The sequence below is a fragment of the Gekko japonicus genome, unplaced genomic scaffold, assembly GCF_001447785.1.
Source record: "Gekko japonicus isolate JY-2015 unplaced genomic scaffold, Gekko_japonicus_V1.1 scaffold129, whole genome shotgun sequence".
Classification (NCBI taxonomy): Eukaryota; Metazoa; Chordata; class Lepidosauria; order Squamata; family Gekkonidae; genus Gekko; species Gekko japonicus.
In genome coordinates this window covers 340475-358403 of record NW_015168049.1, presented here as the reverse complement: position 1 = coordinate 358403, position 17929 = coordinate 340475, and the positions used below count along the sequence as shown (strand labels likewise).

Genomic DNA, 17929 nt, shown 5'->3' with positions numbered 1-17929 from the left:
TTCTTCTTCTTCTTCTTCTTCTTCTTCTTCTTCCAGGTCCCCATATAAGTGGTTCCTGCCAGCCATAAGGTTTTCAGGGACAATGTTTACAGCTTAAGAAAGCTTACTGAAGAGAAAAGAGCTGAGGAACACACTGGCCCCTTCTTTCCCAATCTGAGAAGAGATGGGGATGTAAAGTAATTGTTGAAGGTGCTGTAGACCTCAACATTTTTGTTTGTTTATACTCCAGTCTTCTCCCTGATGAGTACAAAAGCAGCCACTGTTCTACTGACTACCATTTTACTGACTCTTACTCAGAGTCAGTAGACCTTTGAGTCTCATGGTGCCATCCTAAACAGGTATACTCTGAATTCTGGTCAGGTCTTATTCAGTAGGACTCACTCCCAGGGAAGTGTTCTTAAGATAGCACTGTTGGCGTCAGTAGAGCTAAGTTGCTACTGATCCTCGAAGATGAGATGATGTAGGTTTGAAAGAGTGAATGGGACGATGATAGAGTTGGCAATCTCCTTCTCCTACCTCATACTTCCTGACATTGTGGCCTACTTTCTAGAAGTACTTTCTGACACATTTTCTCCCAAAATTGCCAATTCACACATAGGCGCTGCAAGTCATTCTTATGCCACCAACTCACTTGAATGATGCAACAGTCCCTTGGTATGGAATAAAATAAAAGGTCAGTGTCCATCAAAAATAAATGTGCAAACACACACATTTCGTTGAGATGATACAACAGAACTTTTTCAGGAGTTACTGTAAAGGCAGCATTTCAATGTATTCACTATATTAGAGTCCAGTAGCACCTTAGAGAACAAGATTTTCAGGGTATAAACTTCCGAGTGTCAGAGTTCATCAGGTCCCTTGGTCTCTAAGGTGCTACTGAACTCCAGTCTAGCTCTTCAACTGCAGACCAACATGTCTATCCTCCTGAAAATATATTAACTGACAGTCTTACGGCCAGTGAAGCAAGGTCAGAGAGACTGAAACTTGACCTTTATGTGAGATGAAGGGTATAGTCAAGGCACTTCACAGTACAGTGCTGAGTACTTGATCTTTTCGAATTCCAAACAGTTACTCTAATGATTATTACTTACTATAGCAGAGGCGGCTATAATAACCTTGACTTCAGAGAGGGCCAATGCATCTGCTGTGGACCCAAGATAGACCATAGACATTTAAAGGATCAGTTCCCCTACTTGCCCTGATGAAACTAATGGCCCACTTCAGCCATTCTGCTGATCTCTGTGACTTGGCAGGATCCAGTTTATACTGACTGCCATGACAATGGAGGCATTGTCAAAGTATGGGTATTCATCTTAACCCTTTACATATAATCTTGCCCTCCAAATCACAGTTTTTGTTGCTTGTCCACATAATTCTTTCAGTCCTAGATTAGGCAGCATCTCTCCCATTCTTGGTGAGATTCTTTGCCCATTGTCTGGTTCTTCTTTGCTTTCTTAGAGTTTCAGACACTCCTTTCCTCTTCAAGATTGCGCTGATTTTGAGGAACAAGCTATGGTTTATCAGGAGTCCTAATTTGATTTGATTTGATGGTTATGCCTGTGGTCTGCTATATGCAAACCATTACTCTGTGTGTCACTTAGAAATAATGGTAACCCTGTGAGGATTCACTAAGCCAGGGGAAAACTAGTGGACTAGGGATTGTCAACTGATTAGTTCAACTTTTGCAGTATTTTCTTCATTAGGTTTAGGGCTGCATGTGTAATCGATGTTGATTAATGAAATAAAGCTTTAATCACAATTCCAGATACATGCCAGTTAATTGTGTATGTTGCTGTCTTTGGACTTGTAGATGTCTTTTCGACAAATTATTTTGTCAGCCCCTTGGAAATAATAGTGATTTATATCACAGGGTTTTTGAAAAGATAGTGAAGAAAAAACTATATGAATTCACAGGATAAACCCTTGGAGCAGATATTTATCTTTTGGTTATTTTACTCTGTTAAGTACCATGTGTATGGATGCATTACTGTTGGGTATTACATGTTAAAAACACTTCAGTGTATATGGGGTTAAATGTTTGTTTGTGTTGCTCACAGGAAATCACATGTTTCATTTAGCCAATGGTAGTTTAGGACTACATGCCTGGGAAAACCATCCCTGATCTAGGAGTTTCATTGGAAGCAAAGTGTCAAAGTATTTTAGCATTTTATGGCTCCTCTTCCCGTCTTTGTTTGCTGTTCTGAAGAAGTAAGAGAAGCCATTGCTAGCTCTTCTAGTGTTGTCCTTTGTAGAGTAAGGATGTAGCTGTTTAGCTGTGTTGTTATTTTCTTCCCAGTTACCCTTTCCCTATGCTAGGTTGTAGTAAAACTTTTCTATTTTAAACACACATGGACTCTGAGTCTGATTATTTTACTCTGGCATTGCTCGGCTATTTTAACTCTGCTGAATTACAATTTTAAAACTCCAACAATTACTGATTAGTAATTTTAAAAATAATGATCAATGAACTATACATTTTTAGTATTAGAGTCAGGGTGAACTGTATCCAAATAAAGAGCAGTAATAATGGCTGTAGGAGGAGTAGAAAAATTCTTAGACTCTACTAGGTCCAACAAGTCAAATAACAGCTGTGGCAGACTGGGAGGCAAAATAACATGAACTTCAGCCTGTATTTCCATAGTTGACTCTCGGGCCCATTTTGTGTTTCACTTCAAAACACAAGATGTTCTAGAAAGTCTGTACGATTGGACAAGTGAGTGCCAGTTTTATTGTCTATGAAGTAGTGTTTCATATAATGACTTTTCTAAATGTTCAACCCTTCCTCACTGCCCCCTTCTCTTGCCTTCTCTGAGGACCGCCTCTCAGGTGAGGTCTCTCTCTCCCTTGCTCTGCCCTAGGGCTTCCTGCCCTTAGGTCACCACTGTTACCCTACTGTAAGCACCCTGAGGTTCTGCCCCTGTCCCGCTGCCATGTATGTTTTGGGAGGAAGGCAGAGGATAACAAGGAAGGGTGTTCACGGTGGTGAGGAATCTGGAAGGGATTGGAGGAATTACAACTTAACTCTCACTATTAGCAGTCTTCCATTGCAAGTGCTGAAAAATCCTTGAAGTTCTCTTCCTGCTTACAAGGAAAGATCACGACAAGTGAACATAAATTAAACTGAACCAGGGGACTTCACCCGTCACTATTCATGAGTATTTAGTAACCCCTTCTCTCTGGGTTTATATGGAAATCATTTTAATTAGGAGATGGTCCCCCCCCCCTCCGAATTCTTAACATAAAATCAAACTTGTTTTAAAATATTCTGTCAAATGAATCAGCCATGCAAAAACCATTCAGTAATCATTCAGTGGGTTGGCTGCCTTTATGCCCTGTGATCTAGATGCTGGGGCCTTTGAAGTTGTTTTGTTTTAGTTTGGAAAGAAGGAAAGAAAGTAAAGTTTTATGCAATGTCAAGTTGACATCACCGGCAATTGAAATTCTTTGCTTGTTCACAAGGCCGTTGCAGGAAGCGAAGCTGAGAGGCAAGCTTTCTTAAGCTGCCCTTCCCAATGTGCTTCAGCATTTTGTTCAGTGGAAATAATAAAAAAGGTTCCACCAGGAGCTTGACTCCAACGTTGCTGTCTTTTCCTAAGAAGCCTGTATAAACGCCAGCGGGGAACCAGTCTTTACAGAATGCTGACACAAGTTCCCCCAACTACATTCACAGAGCTGGTGAGAAGGGCTTATACTGGAATCTCAACTTCAGATTCATTACATCATCTGATTTCTTTACTTTACATGGCCAAAGGATGAATATGAAATAGAAAGCAATTAAAAGAGATTCTGGGCAGCGAGAGATAACATTTGTTTCACCACTTGATAGGTATCTCTGCCTTTGTTCACCTAGGATATTTTAGGAGCATAAAACCCAGTCGTTAATTTCAGGTGTTGATATGTTTTATTTGTTTATTCAGCATATTTGTATGCTGCCTTTTCATTGCAAGGCCTTACGGCAGCTAAGGAGGGGCTATGGCTTAGTGGTAGAGCATCTGCTTTGCATATAAGAGACCCTCCATTCACATGAACACATGAAGCTGCCTTGTACTGCATCAGATCATCTGTCCCTCAGGGTGAGTATTGTCTACTCAGACTGGCAGTAGCTCTCCAGGATTTCCAGTAGAAGTCTTTCACATCACCTGATCCTTTTAGCTGGAGATGCCAAGGATTGAACCTAAGACCTTCCTGCATGCCAAGCAGATGTTCTACCACTGAGCCACGGCTGTTTCCCTATCCTCAGCACCTCTAGTTTAAAGGATTAGGTAGTAAATGATGCAGAAGACCTGTGTCTGAGACCCTTGAACCCTCTGCCATCAAACTAGGCCACACTGACCTTGATAAACCAAGGGTCTGATACAGTATAAAGTAGCCTCGTATATTCATATTTTTAAAATTATGTGATAACATTTTAAAAGTTGGTAAAACAACAGTCCAACACAAATTTCAGAACACGAAAGAGAAACAGCCAGTCACAACCCCTTCAGTTTGAGGGCTTTCAGCTTTCTCCAGAGTGGCAGTCTTACCCCTGGGAGAGAGAGTCTCACAGTTTGGAGGGCAGCAGCTGAAAAAAGCCCTCCTGCAGGTCCCAGTTTATCTCACCTTAGACAAGGTCAGTTCCCACAGGAAAGTGGCAACCCTCAACCTCAGACCTTGTCAGGTTGATTTGAATGAGACAATCCTTCAAGTACTCTGGACCCAAGCTGTTCAGGGCATTAAAGGTTAAATCCAGCATTCTGAATTAAAGCCAGAAACAAATTGGAAGCCAGTGCAGCTCAAATAACACCGGTTTTATGTGTTCGTTTTGATGAGTACCAGCAAGGCCTAAATAGCCACATCCTGCACCAGCTGAAGTTTCTGAATCAGATTCAGGGCCCACCCATTATGGAGCACACTAAAGTAATCTAATTTGGATGTTACCAAGGCATATATTCCTGTGGCTCAGTCAACTTTCTCCAGGAATAGCCATGGATGTTGAATCAGCCAAAGCTGGTAAAGGCAGTCCTAGCGCCCTCTTCACCTGTTTATCCAAAAACCAATGAGGTGTCCAGAGGCGCCTCCCACCTGTGTGCCTGATCATTGGGGGGGGGGGAATAAGCTCATTCACAACGTATCTAAGCTTTGTTCCCAACCAACTTCATCATCATATTGTCTGGATTTTTATTTTATTCTCCAGACATTGGTTTAGTACCTATACTGCACGCTGCCATGGAAGCTTGCTGGGTAACACACTTTCACAGTCACACACTTTCAGCTTAACCTACCTCACAGGGTGTTGTGAGAATATAATAGAAGTTTCTGATGTAAGCCAGGGGTGCCAAACATATGGCCCATGGGCCAGAACCGGCCTGTCCAGTTTGGTGTAGTGGTTAAGTGCACAGAATGTTAATCTGGGAGAACCGGGTTTGATTCCCCACTCCTCTACTTGCAGCTGTTGGATGACCTTGGACAAGCCATAGTTCTGGCACAGCTGTTCTTTAAAAAGAGCAGTTTCTGTCAGAGCTCTCTCAGCCCCACCTGTGTCTGTTGTGGGGAGGGGAAGGGAAAGGAGTTTGTAAGCCGCTCTGAGACTCCTTTGGGTAGTGAAGGGTGGGGTATAAATCCAATCTCTTCTTCTTCTTCTGTCCGTGGCTCTTTTCCAGCCCACAAGCAACTGGTCATTGCCTTTCTTGCCAGATGGCAGAGGCTGTGCATTATCTCCCTGTATACTGTCCCGGTGCTAATGTGTAACAGGCAGTGAAAGTGGAAAGGCAGGCATCAGGGAGATACTGTAAGGAAATACTATAAAACTGTTAATGTTTTAAGTGTGTTTGTATTTTGAGAGTAAAAATAATATTGTTAATTGGGTTTGCCTGTGTCCTTTATAAAGTTTATATCTCTGGTACATGGCATTACATCTTATGGCACATATGGCCCAGCCCCACAAAGTGATATTAATGCCAGATCCAGCCCTCATAACAAATGAGTTTGACACCTCTGATGTAAGCTGATTTGAGTTCCCATTTAGGGAGAAATTGGGGCATATATGAGTTTAAAACTAATAACAATTAGCCTATCAATAGCACTGTGCTGCAGATTTCCAAGGAGTTCATGAAGATGTTAAACAGGATAGAGTTGCTCAGCAATATAATTTTGAACCTACCTTCATTCTCTGTGTAAAGTAGTATTTCCTTTTGTCTGTCTTGAACCTACTGCCCATCACCCTCGAGTTCTAGTATTTTGGGAGAGGGAGAAAAATTTCTCTTTGTCAACCCTCTCCACCCATTCATAATAAGTCTATCAATGGCTACCAGCTGTGGTGACTGAGGAGGACCTCCACATTCAGAGGCATTAATCTTCTGAATCCCAAAGCCAGATGCCAACATCAGGGGAAGGCTTGACCTCTGTGTCCTGTTGTTGGCCATCCAGAGGAACTGGTTGGCCACTGTGTGAGACAGGATGCTGGACTAGAAGGACTGTTGGTCTAATCCAGCAGAATTCTTCTTACGTTCTTAACCTACCTTCCATGAAAGACTGAAGCCATAGTCCCATTGTACCTCCTAAGCCCATTTTGGTTAACAAGCCCAGAAAGATACCTGGTAGATAGTATTGAAGGCCGCAGACAGATCCAGGAGGACAAACAGGAAGATACTCCCCTGTCTGTCAACTGTTGTGGATAATTTATCGAGGCAATCCCACCCATCTAGAGCTTTGTCACAATCTAAATTGAAAATAATGAGGATACACATACCCATGAATGCCTACAGTTTTGTCCCTTTCCTTGAAAATGGCAGATTTTAGACAGTTCATTAGTTATTTACAGCAGACGCATCTAGGGACAATTTCTTTAACAGGTGTTTAGGTACAGCCTGCTCTTTTAAGGCCATAGATACTGAGATGTCCCTCAATGAGTTAATAATCCTCCATTGAGTCAGAATCCTTCTGGCAGCTTTTGTAAGTCACAAGGGGGACACAAGGGAAGTGATAGGGCTCATTTCACCAAGTATCTCACCCATATCCTCAGTTTGACCAAACTATAGTGACAGTGAATGCTCCTGAGGTGTCTGTTAGCCATGTTCATATGAATATCCTTCAACAAATGCAAAGGGGAGCATTTTTTCCTGTGACTCAAATAGGTCACAGGATCCTCCAGGGGCCCAGGTCACATCACCTACCCCCTGATCCTTTTAGCTGGCGATGCTGGGGCTTGGACTTGAGATCCTCTGCATACAAAGCAGGTACCCTGCCCCTGAGTCATGATCCCTCCTCAACAGGTTTAATGCTCTCACTGCTTGTTGTTCTATGAAGAGGAAGGAAAGGATGGCAGTCAGGACAGCCCAAGGATGAGCAGCTGCAATTAAGGTATAGCTGCCAGATTCAGCCCTTGCTGAAGGATGTCAGGTGATAGTCCTCCTATGGACTCTGTCCTTCCCGCCTCTTCCATTGTTGCTCCTCCACAAGGGGCGGTGTTTTTATTATTCATAGGAGCATGTGTGCCAAGCAGCTCTTTGGCACACTATAATTTAATTGTTTGCAGAGGTGCGGACAAGGCAGGGGAAAGCAGGGAGAACAAAGGCTACAGTATGGGGAGGTGGAATTATACCCTGTCATCTCCCATCTCACCGTCCCACACTTTTGCAAGAGATGAATCAGTTGCACTCGTCAGTTCACAAGAAAGAGAATTTTACTGCAGTCACATTGCAAGCTTTTTAAAAAAAATGATAAATAGGCTTTGGAGAGATAAAGGACAACAAATGCAGTGCTTTGAGACTGGTAAATATGTGCACGAAAACTTGTTTCCATATGCAGAACTCTTTAGCTGGGTCAAGGCAGGGAAAGCTTGGAGCCCTTTCTCTAAATGTTCAGAAAATTATTCCCTGACAAGTTGAAAAGGTAACCAGTCCTTTCTTGCCTGGTAATTGAACAACATTTGAGTCCAGTGGCACCTTTAAGACCAACAAAGCTTTATTCAAAGGGTAAATTTGGTCTTACACTTTGAATAAAACTTTGTTGGTCTGAAAAGTGCCACTGGACTCAAACTTTGCTCTGATGCTTCAGACCAACCTGAATTTTGCCTGGTAATAGTAAGGGATGATAAGGATTAATTTTCCTAATTCCAGATATTCAAAATCAAAATCAAACCTATTCAACTGTACAGATTGGTAAAAACAAAATTATAAGACATGAAAATATAGTAAATTTATCACACTATCGCACTTTCTAATATTCTTGACACCACTAGCCTAGAAAAATTTGAAAATGTAGAGTCCTTTTCTTCATCTAGCAGAAAGCGTCTGAAGGCTTCACATTCTGTGTAATATATGACATATTTACTCTAGAATGGATGCACTGCAATTTTTTCTGTTATTTCCTGAGCTACCAAATTTTCTGAGCTACTGAATTTCCTATCAGTAAAGGCAAATTTTTACTCATTTTGCCACTTGACTTTTCAGAAGTGTTTTATCACAACTTCAGGGCTGCTAAAACAGTGTCTTGTGTAACAACCCTGTTGATAAGCAAAGTTAGGACATGTCCCAGCATCATTTCTCCTTTTAATAAGTAATGCTTATTGTAATTCTTGCATTCAAAAATGGGAGGGGGATTAAAGTTTCCCTTGCCTTGATGATGCAGAGAAAAAGGTATTTTGTGTGTTCTCCTTTAATGTGAGATGATAAAAAATCTTTTCTCTTTTGAACTAATCATATTTCTTCCCAGTGTTACTTGCTCATCAAATCTCTGCTAATTTTTTCCCGTATAGATTATGGTCAACTCCTCCCCAGAAAGCAATGCTTTTTTTTCTCTTTGAAATATTGGCTAATTTTATATAACCTCTTTGTCCCTTGGTCTAATCTATGGCAACAGCACCACCAGAAGGCTGTTTTTTGCCTATCTTTATTTTTGCTGTTGGTTTTCTTTCACACATGCTTGAATAATAAAATATTCTTTTGTTTCATTGAAGGTATTCCCTCGGATTTGGGATTTTGAAACCACTTTTACATTTGGAATCCTTAATCTGATATATGATGATGATTAAATGTCCAGCTATTTGTAGTTTTCATTGTTGGGGGGGGGGATCTCCTTTGATCTGCAAAAAAACAGACTCTACATAGCCGAAAATTCAGGCAAATGTGTGAACAGATGCTCACATGCAAACATTAAAAGTGATGTACTGAAAACTATATTTTATAGCCAGTGATAGTTTACCAAGAATCGAAATGTAATAACTAGGCTGTCAGGGGGAATTGTTGAAATATAAATTGTTTAGCAGCAGCTCCAGACTGTCAGTCCAAAAAGTATATAATGGCTTTGAGAACTGCCTATTACTCCTGCTTCGCTGTCAGACTGCAGTAATTTCTTTCAAGTGACATGTAAATAGTACTAAAATATTAAAAAATGCCTAATTTCTAAATCTGTCGGAGAGCATTTTCCTAAAATTATGAATATTTAAAAATAGGAATTAAAAGATTAAAGTCAAAATCAATTACGTGCGGCATTTTTGCACATTCAGTCCACGGTTGAAGGCATTGCAAAGAGCTGGATCCAAGCTAGAGATGACATTGAAAGATCTGTTCATGGATAGTTGGCAGGTTTTTTTAATAATATAGGAGCAAATTTGGCTGGATACAGAGTGCCGAGTGAGGGAGTTAACAGTAATCCCTGCTTCATTTCCCCATCCTCAGATGTTGTGTGTGTGCGTGTGTGCACGCACATGTGTGCCCCCCACCCCAGAGAAAACAGCAACACACTGGAGCCAACTGATTTTTAGCAAATGATGCAGGTGAATCAGTGAAGCTCCCTGCACCACAGTCCTGGTTTAAGCCCTCCTCCCCAGCTGCTTTTTACATTTTGAAAAGCCACCAGGAGATCTTTTCAAGATCTGTATGGGATGGGGCTGATACATATGTAATGCAAAGTGAGAATAATGCAAGAAATTACCACTGGTGCTTCTTTCCAAAAGTGATTACAGTTAAACCTTTGCTCCCATCCATCAGGCCACCCTGGTGTTGTTTTCCTGTCATGCACAGAAAACCAACATGCCGCTTTTTCTGATTTTAGGAGAGCAGCTCTGGTCAATCATGCACAGTTGCCTTCCCCAGTACTGGAAGTTCAGATTGCTCCTTGGAGCAAGTGTTTCCCTTATTTGCTTAGACAACTCTCCAGTATACCTTGATGGCACCATGTAGATAAAAATAATGCTTTAATTCACATTTAGACATAATGAAAGAAGTTTGGCAAAATCAGTTTCTCACTCCTACTTCTCCTGTCTTCCACAGCCAATCAATCAAGGGTGTCACTATCAGAAAGAGATGAACCCTCTCTCCCATTCCAACCCACGGTAAGCTGCTGTTTACAGCCAAGGCAATGAACATGTTCTTCAAATGCTCTAAAAGACGGATCAATGTGACTTTTCTTTGGTAGACTCTTAAATCTTATTTTCAGATGTTGGATCTTAGAGAGAAATGCCACTCACCCCCTCTCTGACCACATACACTTGGGGTTTTGTAGCTGCAAACCTGCATGGGTGGAGAGTGCATATGTGTGGTTTAAAGCTATATCAGTTATTTAAAAATCTGTAAAGCAAGTCATATAATGAAAATTTCAGAGAAATTAGTAGGTTTAAGCTGAAATCTCCCTCCCTTTGCTGCTGTGCTCACAGGATGCAATGAAAGAGCTTCCCAGCAGATTTCCAAGGAAGCCCTGCAAACAGGGGTAAAGGCTTTGTCCCAGTTCTCATAGCTGCTTAAAGGCAAGAAGCATTGATCTCACTGATCTGGCTTCATGATTATGCCATACCTGCGAAATGCAGATGTGGGCAATGCTTCCTGGCATCACTCTGGCTTCTTAGGGAGAAAAATGAGTTTCCAGGCAGCTGTCTGGAGTGCGGTCACAAATGACACCATCGTCACAGACAAGCAGAAAGGGGGGGGGGCTTTCTTGAGAAGTTCCAACTCCAGGCTGCCTCCAAAAAATTCAAAAGAGAACTTTCAGCTCAGTCCTAAATTGAATATATGTAGCCTGAAGCAGTGTTTTCTAGCTTGTTACCTTCAGGGGGGCATTGCCACAGGGAGCAGGGTTTGTACACAATTCTGGAGGATGTTCCAGAGACACAGTCAGTTCATGCACAATATCAGCCCAGCTTATTACCTGTCCTGAACTAGGGTTGCCAGGTCCCCCATGACCACTAGCAGGGAAGGTAAAGGTAAAGGTTCCCTTGCTCGAAAGCCAGTCGAATCCGACTCTAGGGTTGCGGTGCTCATCTCCGTTTCAAAGCCGAAGAGCCAGCGCTGTCCGAAGATGTTTCCGTGGTCATGTGGCCGGCATGACTAAACACCAAGGCGCACGGAACGCTGTTACCTTCCCACCGAAGTGGTACCTATTTATCTACTTGCAATTTCTTGCTTTCGAACTGCTAGGTTGGCAGGAGCTGGAACTAGAGACAGGAGCTCACCCCGTCTTGCGGCACCCGGGTCTTGAACTGCTGAACTACTGACCTTCCACAGCCTGCAGTTCAGCGTCTTAACCACTTGAGCCACCGCAGCAGGGAAGAGTACACCTAAAACATAACCCAGACTCTTGCAACTGCCCATTACTGAGACAAATCAGTAATAGTGAACAAACTGTCTTTCAGGGAAGTTTGTCCCTGTAATGATTTCATGTTTAACTGTGTGTGTGTGGCTTTAAAAGTTTGGTTTGCATGGCTGTGATGATAATCTAGAGTGCTGGAATTAGGCAAGTGATATGATTGGTGAGTGAGAGAGAGGGGGAGGGGTTTTGGAATGGATGCTGTGTGGAGGATTTGAATGTCTATCAAGAGGGTCAGTTAGAGATGACAGTTGATGAAGTCAGGGGAAGGGCAGTTAAGCTATGTATGAGAGAGAAGGAGAAGCTTCCCTGTGTGGGTTGTTAAGTTCTATGTCTGAGAGTTGAATAAGACAGTTGATAAAGAGTTGATTCTGAGGTCTGAAGGAGAGAAACAGTGAACTTGCATGACCTTGAGTTTATGTTACAAAGTTACTTGAAACCTCCCTGTCAGTAAAGGAGAAGCTTGTGAGAGACACTAAGCAATTGTTCAAATCATTCCCAGTACTGTTTACATTGTTCTACCCTCGTATTTATGCTTTATTTAAATAAATTTTATTTCATTCAAGTATACCAGCTCTGGAAAGACTATTCCTCAGACCACATAGACCTTCATGAAAGCCTAGACCCTCGGTATACCTACCCAGTGATAGATATTATATTATAAAGGTTTGGAAAGCCTTATAAATTTCCTGGTGGCAGCCGGATTACCCAGTAAAACAAAACATAAAGAACATTTTAAAGTAAAACCAGACCTCCCCAGATAAGGGGACGTCACAGTCCCCTATTACTGATCTTCTCATTATAGGACCCAGAGAGGTTTCCAAGGAATCCTAGACTTCCCTGGAACAGTTTGAAAAGCACTGTGCCAGGGGAGGGGGGTCGGGGGGGTCAAGGAAGCATGTTCAGTTTGCAAATATGTTGGAAAGGAAGCATCATCTCCACTCAGAACAGAATGCAGAAGGTTTAAACACGTACAAACTTCTGCAGTATACATGGGAAGGACACTTCAGCCTAGGGTTGCCAAGTCCCCGCTGTATGCACAGCGGGGGACTCCAGCCGCGGTCCGTGAGTGCGCGTGTGCGTAGCGCGCGCGCCACAACCACATCACCCGAAAGTGATGCGGCCACGTTGGGCGCGCTGGGGGCGGGGCCGCGGTTATCCGAGGGGAAAACATAGAGTTTTCCGTCGGATGACCATGGCCCCGCCCCTGGCGCGCCCGGCATGGCTGCGTCACTTCCGGGTGATGTGCTGATGCCGGGCACGTCATGTGCTTTGGAGGTGGGGTTCCCCCCGAGGCCCGAGGGCCTCTGGGGCGGGGGGTTCCCCGCCCCCCCGGGGGGACTTGGCAAGCCTACTTCAGCCCCTACTGGTCACCTGCCAGTACACACAGTAGACAGGAAGCAGATGGCTGCCTCCCCACAGTGAGGGTAGAGTTATCCTTTGGGAAAAGATCCTGGGCCAATCTGGCCTGGAGAGTTTGTGTTTGTGTGCATTCTTTAAATGACAATGTTAGATATAAGGCTGCCAGGCACCCCAGTGGGGGGAGGGGTCCTATGCTGCCACCCTGCCACCAATCAGCTGGCCTTATACTGAGTCAGGCCATTGGTCTATCAAATCAGTATTATTGACTCTGACAATGGCTTTCAGGTCGGCTGCAAACTCATCCTTTTAACTGGAGATGCTGGGGATGGAACCTGGGACCTTCTGTATGCAAAGCATGTACTCTAGCACTGTGCAAGATAATGTTGAGAGGAAATATTTGTTCATCAAATCTGCTGCTCCCAATAAGTCCCCCTCATCCCCCCACCACTTGCCAGGAGGGACCTGGCAACCCTAGTTAGATATTAGGCCACAAATAAGCATATGCATTCCTGTTGATAATTTTCTGTTGATAGTACTAATATTGCCCCAATCTGTCTTTTGGTAGGGATGGGTATGCACTTCGTAATGACCTTTTTCAGTATATTAACCATATTCCCAAGTACCTCTGTTGCTCTTACTTGTCTTCTGATGGCTTTTCAAGATATTTTCCATCGACCTTTATCTTTTAGGTGCAATCACTCATTCCCCAGCATTTACTTATGTTAGTTTTAGACAATATCTTTTGTCTCACTGATAAGGCCTGGAATTGATCCCATTCACTGATCCAGCTCTGCTCAAATCTGCTGAACTTTAGAGTATACCGAGATAACTTGTGCGTAAGTTTACCCAAGGCATAGGATATCATATGTAGATGATGATTTTTTAAAAAAACACATTGAAGAAAATGTGCTGTGAATAAATAATGGGGCCCAGCTCCACTCACAGTGTTTCTGAATACTCACTCCGCTGCTTATTCGTGCCCTGGAAAAACAGCTGGTCTAGGCAATCAGAGGGTAGTGGTAAGAAAACCGAAGGCATGGGTAGTTTCATAATGGCACTTATGGCAGGTCACTATTATTCCCTTTATGGTTCGCAGCCTACATGATCCCTGTGCTGAAAGAGGGGCGTTGTGTGGCCTTAAATCAAGGAAAGAGGTTCTGCAATCCCAAACAAATCTCTGTCCCCCTTCCACAAGGCAACAGTCAACAACGATAGAGTTCTTTGCTGCAAGTGAAGAGAAAGTTGCTCCCAGCCCTTGTTCATCCTCTGGCCAATGGTTGGGGTCAGGCTTGAATACTGTTCACTCTTGCTGACATTGGTCAACCATCTCCATTTCTCAGAAGGAAAATTGATAATTAAATGCATCTGTTTTATTTACAAAATTTATATCCCTCCTTTCAGCTAAAAGGTGGCAACAAGGTGGCTGAAGTTACTGCCAGAGAGAAACTGTATCAGGGTGGGGGAGTTACTAGAGACAAAAAAAATCTACATCTCTAACTCCCAGACATTTTGTCCATCATATAATTATTTTATTTGTTCCACAATGTAAGGCACAATTTTCAACCCAGCTTGTGGGGCGCAGCACATTTATTTCCCCTGAAGTCAATGGACTAAACTGGCAATACTCCAAAACACTCTGTTTTGTAACTAGATTGAAGGCTTACATGTACGTTTATCCAAGAAAAACGAAGAGGGGGGACACCGTAAAAAGACAAACATTGTGTTCCACCCTACTTTATAATCTTGATTTTTTTGTTTTTATTTGTAAGATACACAGACAATCTGTAAAGTACCTGACCTGCTACTGCCACCGTAAATTCAGTGGCCCTTGTGAATGGCCAGCACAGTGTTACTGTGCTGTAAGGACAGAGAATGACACAATTATGAGGTCAGATTACATCATGATATAAAAACTGGAGAAGATGTATATACGAAAGAGGTAATATATAGCCTGAAAAGAGCTTGTTCCACATTGTTAGTGTCTTTAAAATAGAGCACTGAGTTGCTGCTTTTGAAGACATGTTAGTGTGCAAGATAATGTTGAGAGGAAATATTTGTTCTCCAAATCTGTGACCCTATAAGTCTTTCAAATCCATTTACCAGATTCCTTCCTGTGAGGAAGCGATTGAAATCTGAACATTTGGGAAATAAATCCTATAAATAAAACCTCATACAGGAAACAAAGTAAGATGATATTTGAAAATGATTGGAATTTGTATGGATCAGCAGGATATGTTAGGATAATCCAATTGTAGTGAAACATACAAACAAGTTTGTTTCAATAAACTGTGCTAGGAAGGGAAAGCATTTTAGATTTCCAGGGGTGGGATTCTGAAAATGGTTCAAAGGTCTGCTCTTTGCATATAAGATTAAACTAGGGGGGGACTAAATATTTCTATGATTGTGCATTCTGATTACTTGTCCCTTTAGCATACATACTTAGTACATAGCCCCCTAAATTGTTTATAGCAATAGTCAGCCAATGGCAAAAACAGGAGCGCTGCTGCAAAATAACACGCAGGATGTAGATGATGTCTCCCCCTTATCCTCCTTTGAAGTTAGGGGAATCAAAAGAAGCAACTCTGCACTGCACAAACATTCTCTGCCCATGTACATCCCTGGAGCTGCTATTTAGTCCACAGGTGGAAGCATACAAGGATACATTTGTTTTTTCTGTGGCAGGAATAACAGCTCCAGAAAGGCAGCTGAGGTAAGAAAACTGCTACGGGAGGAAAGGGTCAAACATACATGCTGTGTTGAAGCCCTGCTCTTGTCCTACCCCCTCTGAAGACTTAAAAAACCTACTGGGGACCTGCTCATCACTCTTTAACCCAAATGAAAATGTTATTATGTTTCTTGTCCTGGCTCCAGCCATCGGAAAGTCAGTGTGGAGCAGTGGACAGGATAGACCTTGGATCCAAAGGTCAATCATGACTGGTAGAAGTCACTTTGGTACACATAAATACATATCAGGCTGAGACCATGGTTGGTCCTGGTTGGTCCAACCAGTGCTCTTTCTTGCAATTTTAAGACAGAGTTAGCAGTTGGGAGGAGAAGTAAATTCAACATTTTCAGAGAATGTTTATGAAAACAAAGTAATGCTCTGTCACTTTCTATTTAGGAAAGCATTTTTATAAACCTTGGCTCTGCCTACTTCTTGCCAGATGTTCCGGAATTGAGTCAGTGTCATTCCAGGCACTTCCTAACTCACCAGCTGGAATTCAAGCATCCAAAAATCAAATAGTTGTGTTGGGGGGGGGGTTGTTCTTTTTTTTTAAGTAACTACATAAAAAAGCTAAGATGAGACATCAGTATTTCATTTTGAGGACTTTCTATCAAAGGAAAATCACCTTACTCACTAACTGCCCACATAAAGTAAATTATCACATTTGAAATCCAATTGGGCCTTTAAATCTGTATGCACACGTACACAGAGGTGTTTGATTATTTGTGGGAACAAATGTTAATAATTTAAATGCCTGCTTAAATTTTCATTTTAGACTGGGTTTTTGCGTTAAGTATAGATAAGAATATTCTGATCCAGGGAATAAGGGCTTTTTCTCACCAACCCCTGAAGTAATAAGAAGTATGTAAAAGAAGAAACTACCAGTCTGAGGACTTCTGAGATCCAGTGTGGAGAGGAGGAAAATACCATTATGTTGACTGTCATCTTTGGAAAGTTGGTAAATGTTATTATCTTGCCTGAGCCTTAGGGCAAGGTGCATAATCAGCTCAAACAGATGAACAGACCAGATACAAGCAAAAGCACTAAAACCCAGCAGAACATAAAGGGGGGAACCTGTCTGATGACATACCTAAATAGGAACGGAAGGTATTTGATAAGTGTCCAACTGGCACTGCAGCTTAACTTCTTTCTGATGGAAAGGGCCGTTACCTCTGTGTCATAATTCGAGATAGTGGCTGTCTGTTCAGGCTCCATTAGTTCTGCTTCTCTCCTGTGCTTATCAGCGTCAAAGTGACTCCTGAATTCCAAACAGAAATAATTTTTTTAAGCAGCCTGTTGATTTCAAAGACCTTGGCAGATGATCCTTTTAAACCCCAAAAGGGTGAAGCTCAGTCTCCTCTAGCTTTCCTGATGAGGAACAGCATGCAGCATAGCAAAGATACTTATTCCCAGTTCCAAAGCCATTCCAGATGGCACCTCTTGGGTACAAAACGAATAGCTGTTCCTCCCTCTGGCCCTCTTATGTCTGTATGAGACAGGTGGACTATAAATAACATAAATAAAACCTATCAGAGTCCATTTTCATCTTCTCAGCTCCTCCTTTTCCTTTCTTTATATTTTATCCCAGCATGAGAAACCCACTCCCTCATCTCTGGAAAAATACCAAAAAAGTGTTGCATGGCTTAAGGAACACAATGACCAGCAAACCAGGCTTAGGCTGCTACTTTGTCCCTTGCGGGTGTAATTTCAACTCACTCACGATGTTGTAGTGATTCTAAGCCTCCTGATGAATCCTGATTGGGACACGAAACTAGAGTATCAAGTCAGTAAATAAATTGCTAATACAAGTTTGTAGTGCTGGATATTTTCATCCAAGTTGTAATTTGTCTGTCTTTCTAGAGTCTCCTTTGTTTTCTTGCTTTTCTGAGGTATAATAGGAATAATGAAAACCTACCTTACTGTTAGAAAAAAGATGGGTAGAGTATATAAACAACAGAGCACAAAATCCTTGACAAGCAGGCATTCATGCTAACTGTCCTGGGTGTTAAGGAACAGAATTAGACTGATATCCAAAATGTGGTTCTGAAGGAATGCTTTTCTGTGTGTGAATCCAAACCTGCTCCTCCTCACTTTATGAAAACTGATAAAGCTGTTTCCAGCAATGTTGCTAAATGTAGTGGTGTTGCGATTCAGCTATTGTCTCTTGATGTGTGATGTGAATAGATGATATGGATTAGTTAATAGGCACATTCTGGCCTTGAAGAATAGTTACTCTGCCTACAATACAGTACATCAGTCCGGCCTTGCATCTGCTGTCTTATG

The 17929-nt window shown here is 42.2% G+C and overlaps 1 protein-coding gene across 1 annotated transcript in view; it reads left to right on the top strand.

Annotated features, from left to right (window-relative positions):
• The window catches only part of LOC107113077 (chromosome unknown open reading frame, human C3orf67), a 225152-nt gene that overhangs the window by 157805 nt on the left and 49418 nt on the right, over positions 1–17929 (top strand). Inside the window, exon 13 of the mRNA XM_015414332.1 lies at positions 10251–10312. Coding sequence (XP_015269818.1) covers positions 10251–10312 — 62 coding nt within the window. The remainder of the gene's footprint in view (positions 1–10250; positions 10313–17929) is intronic.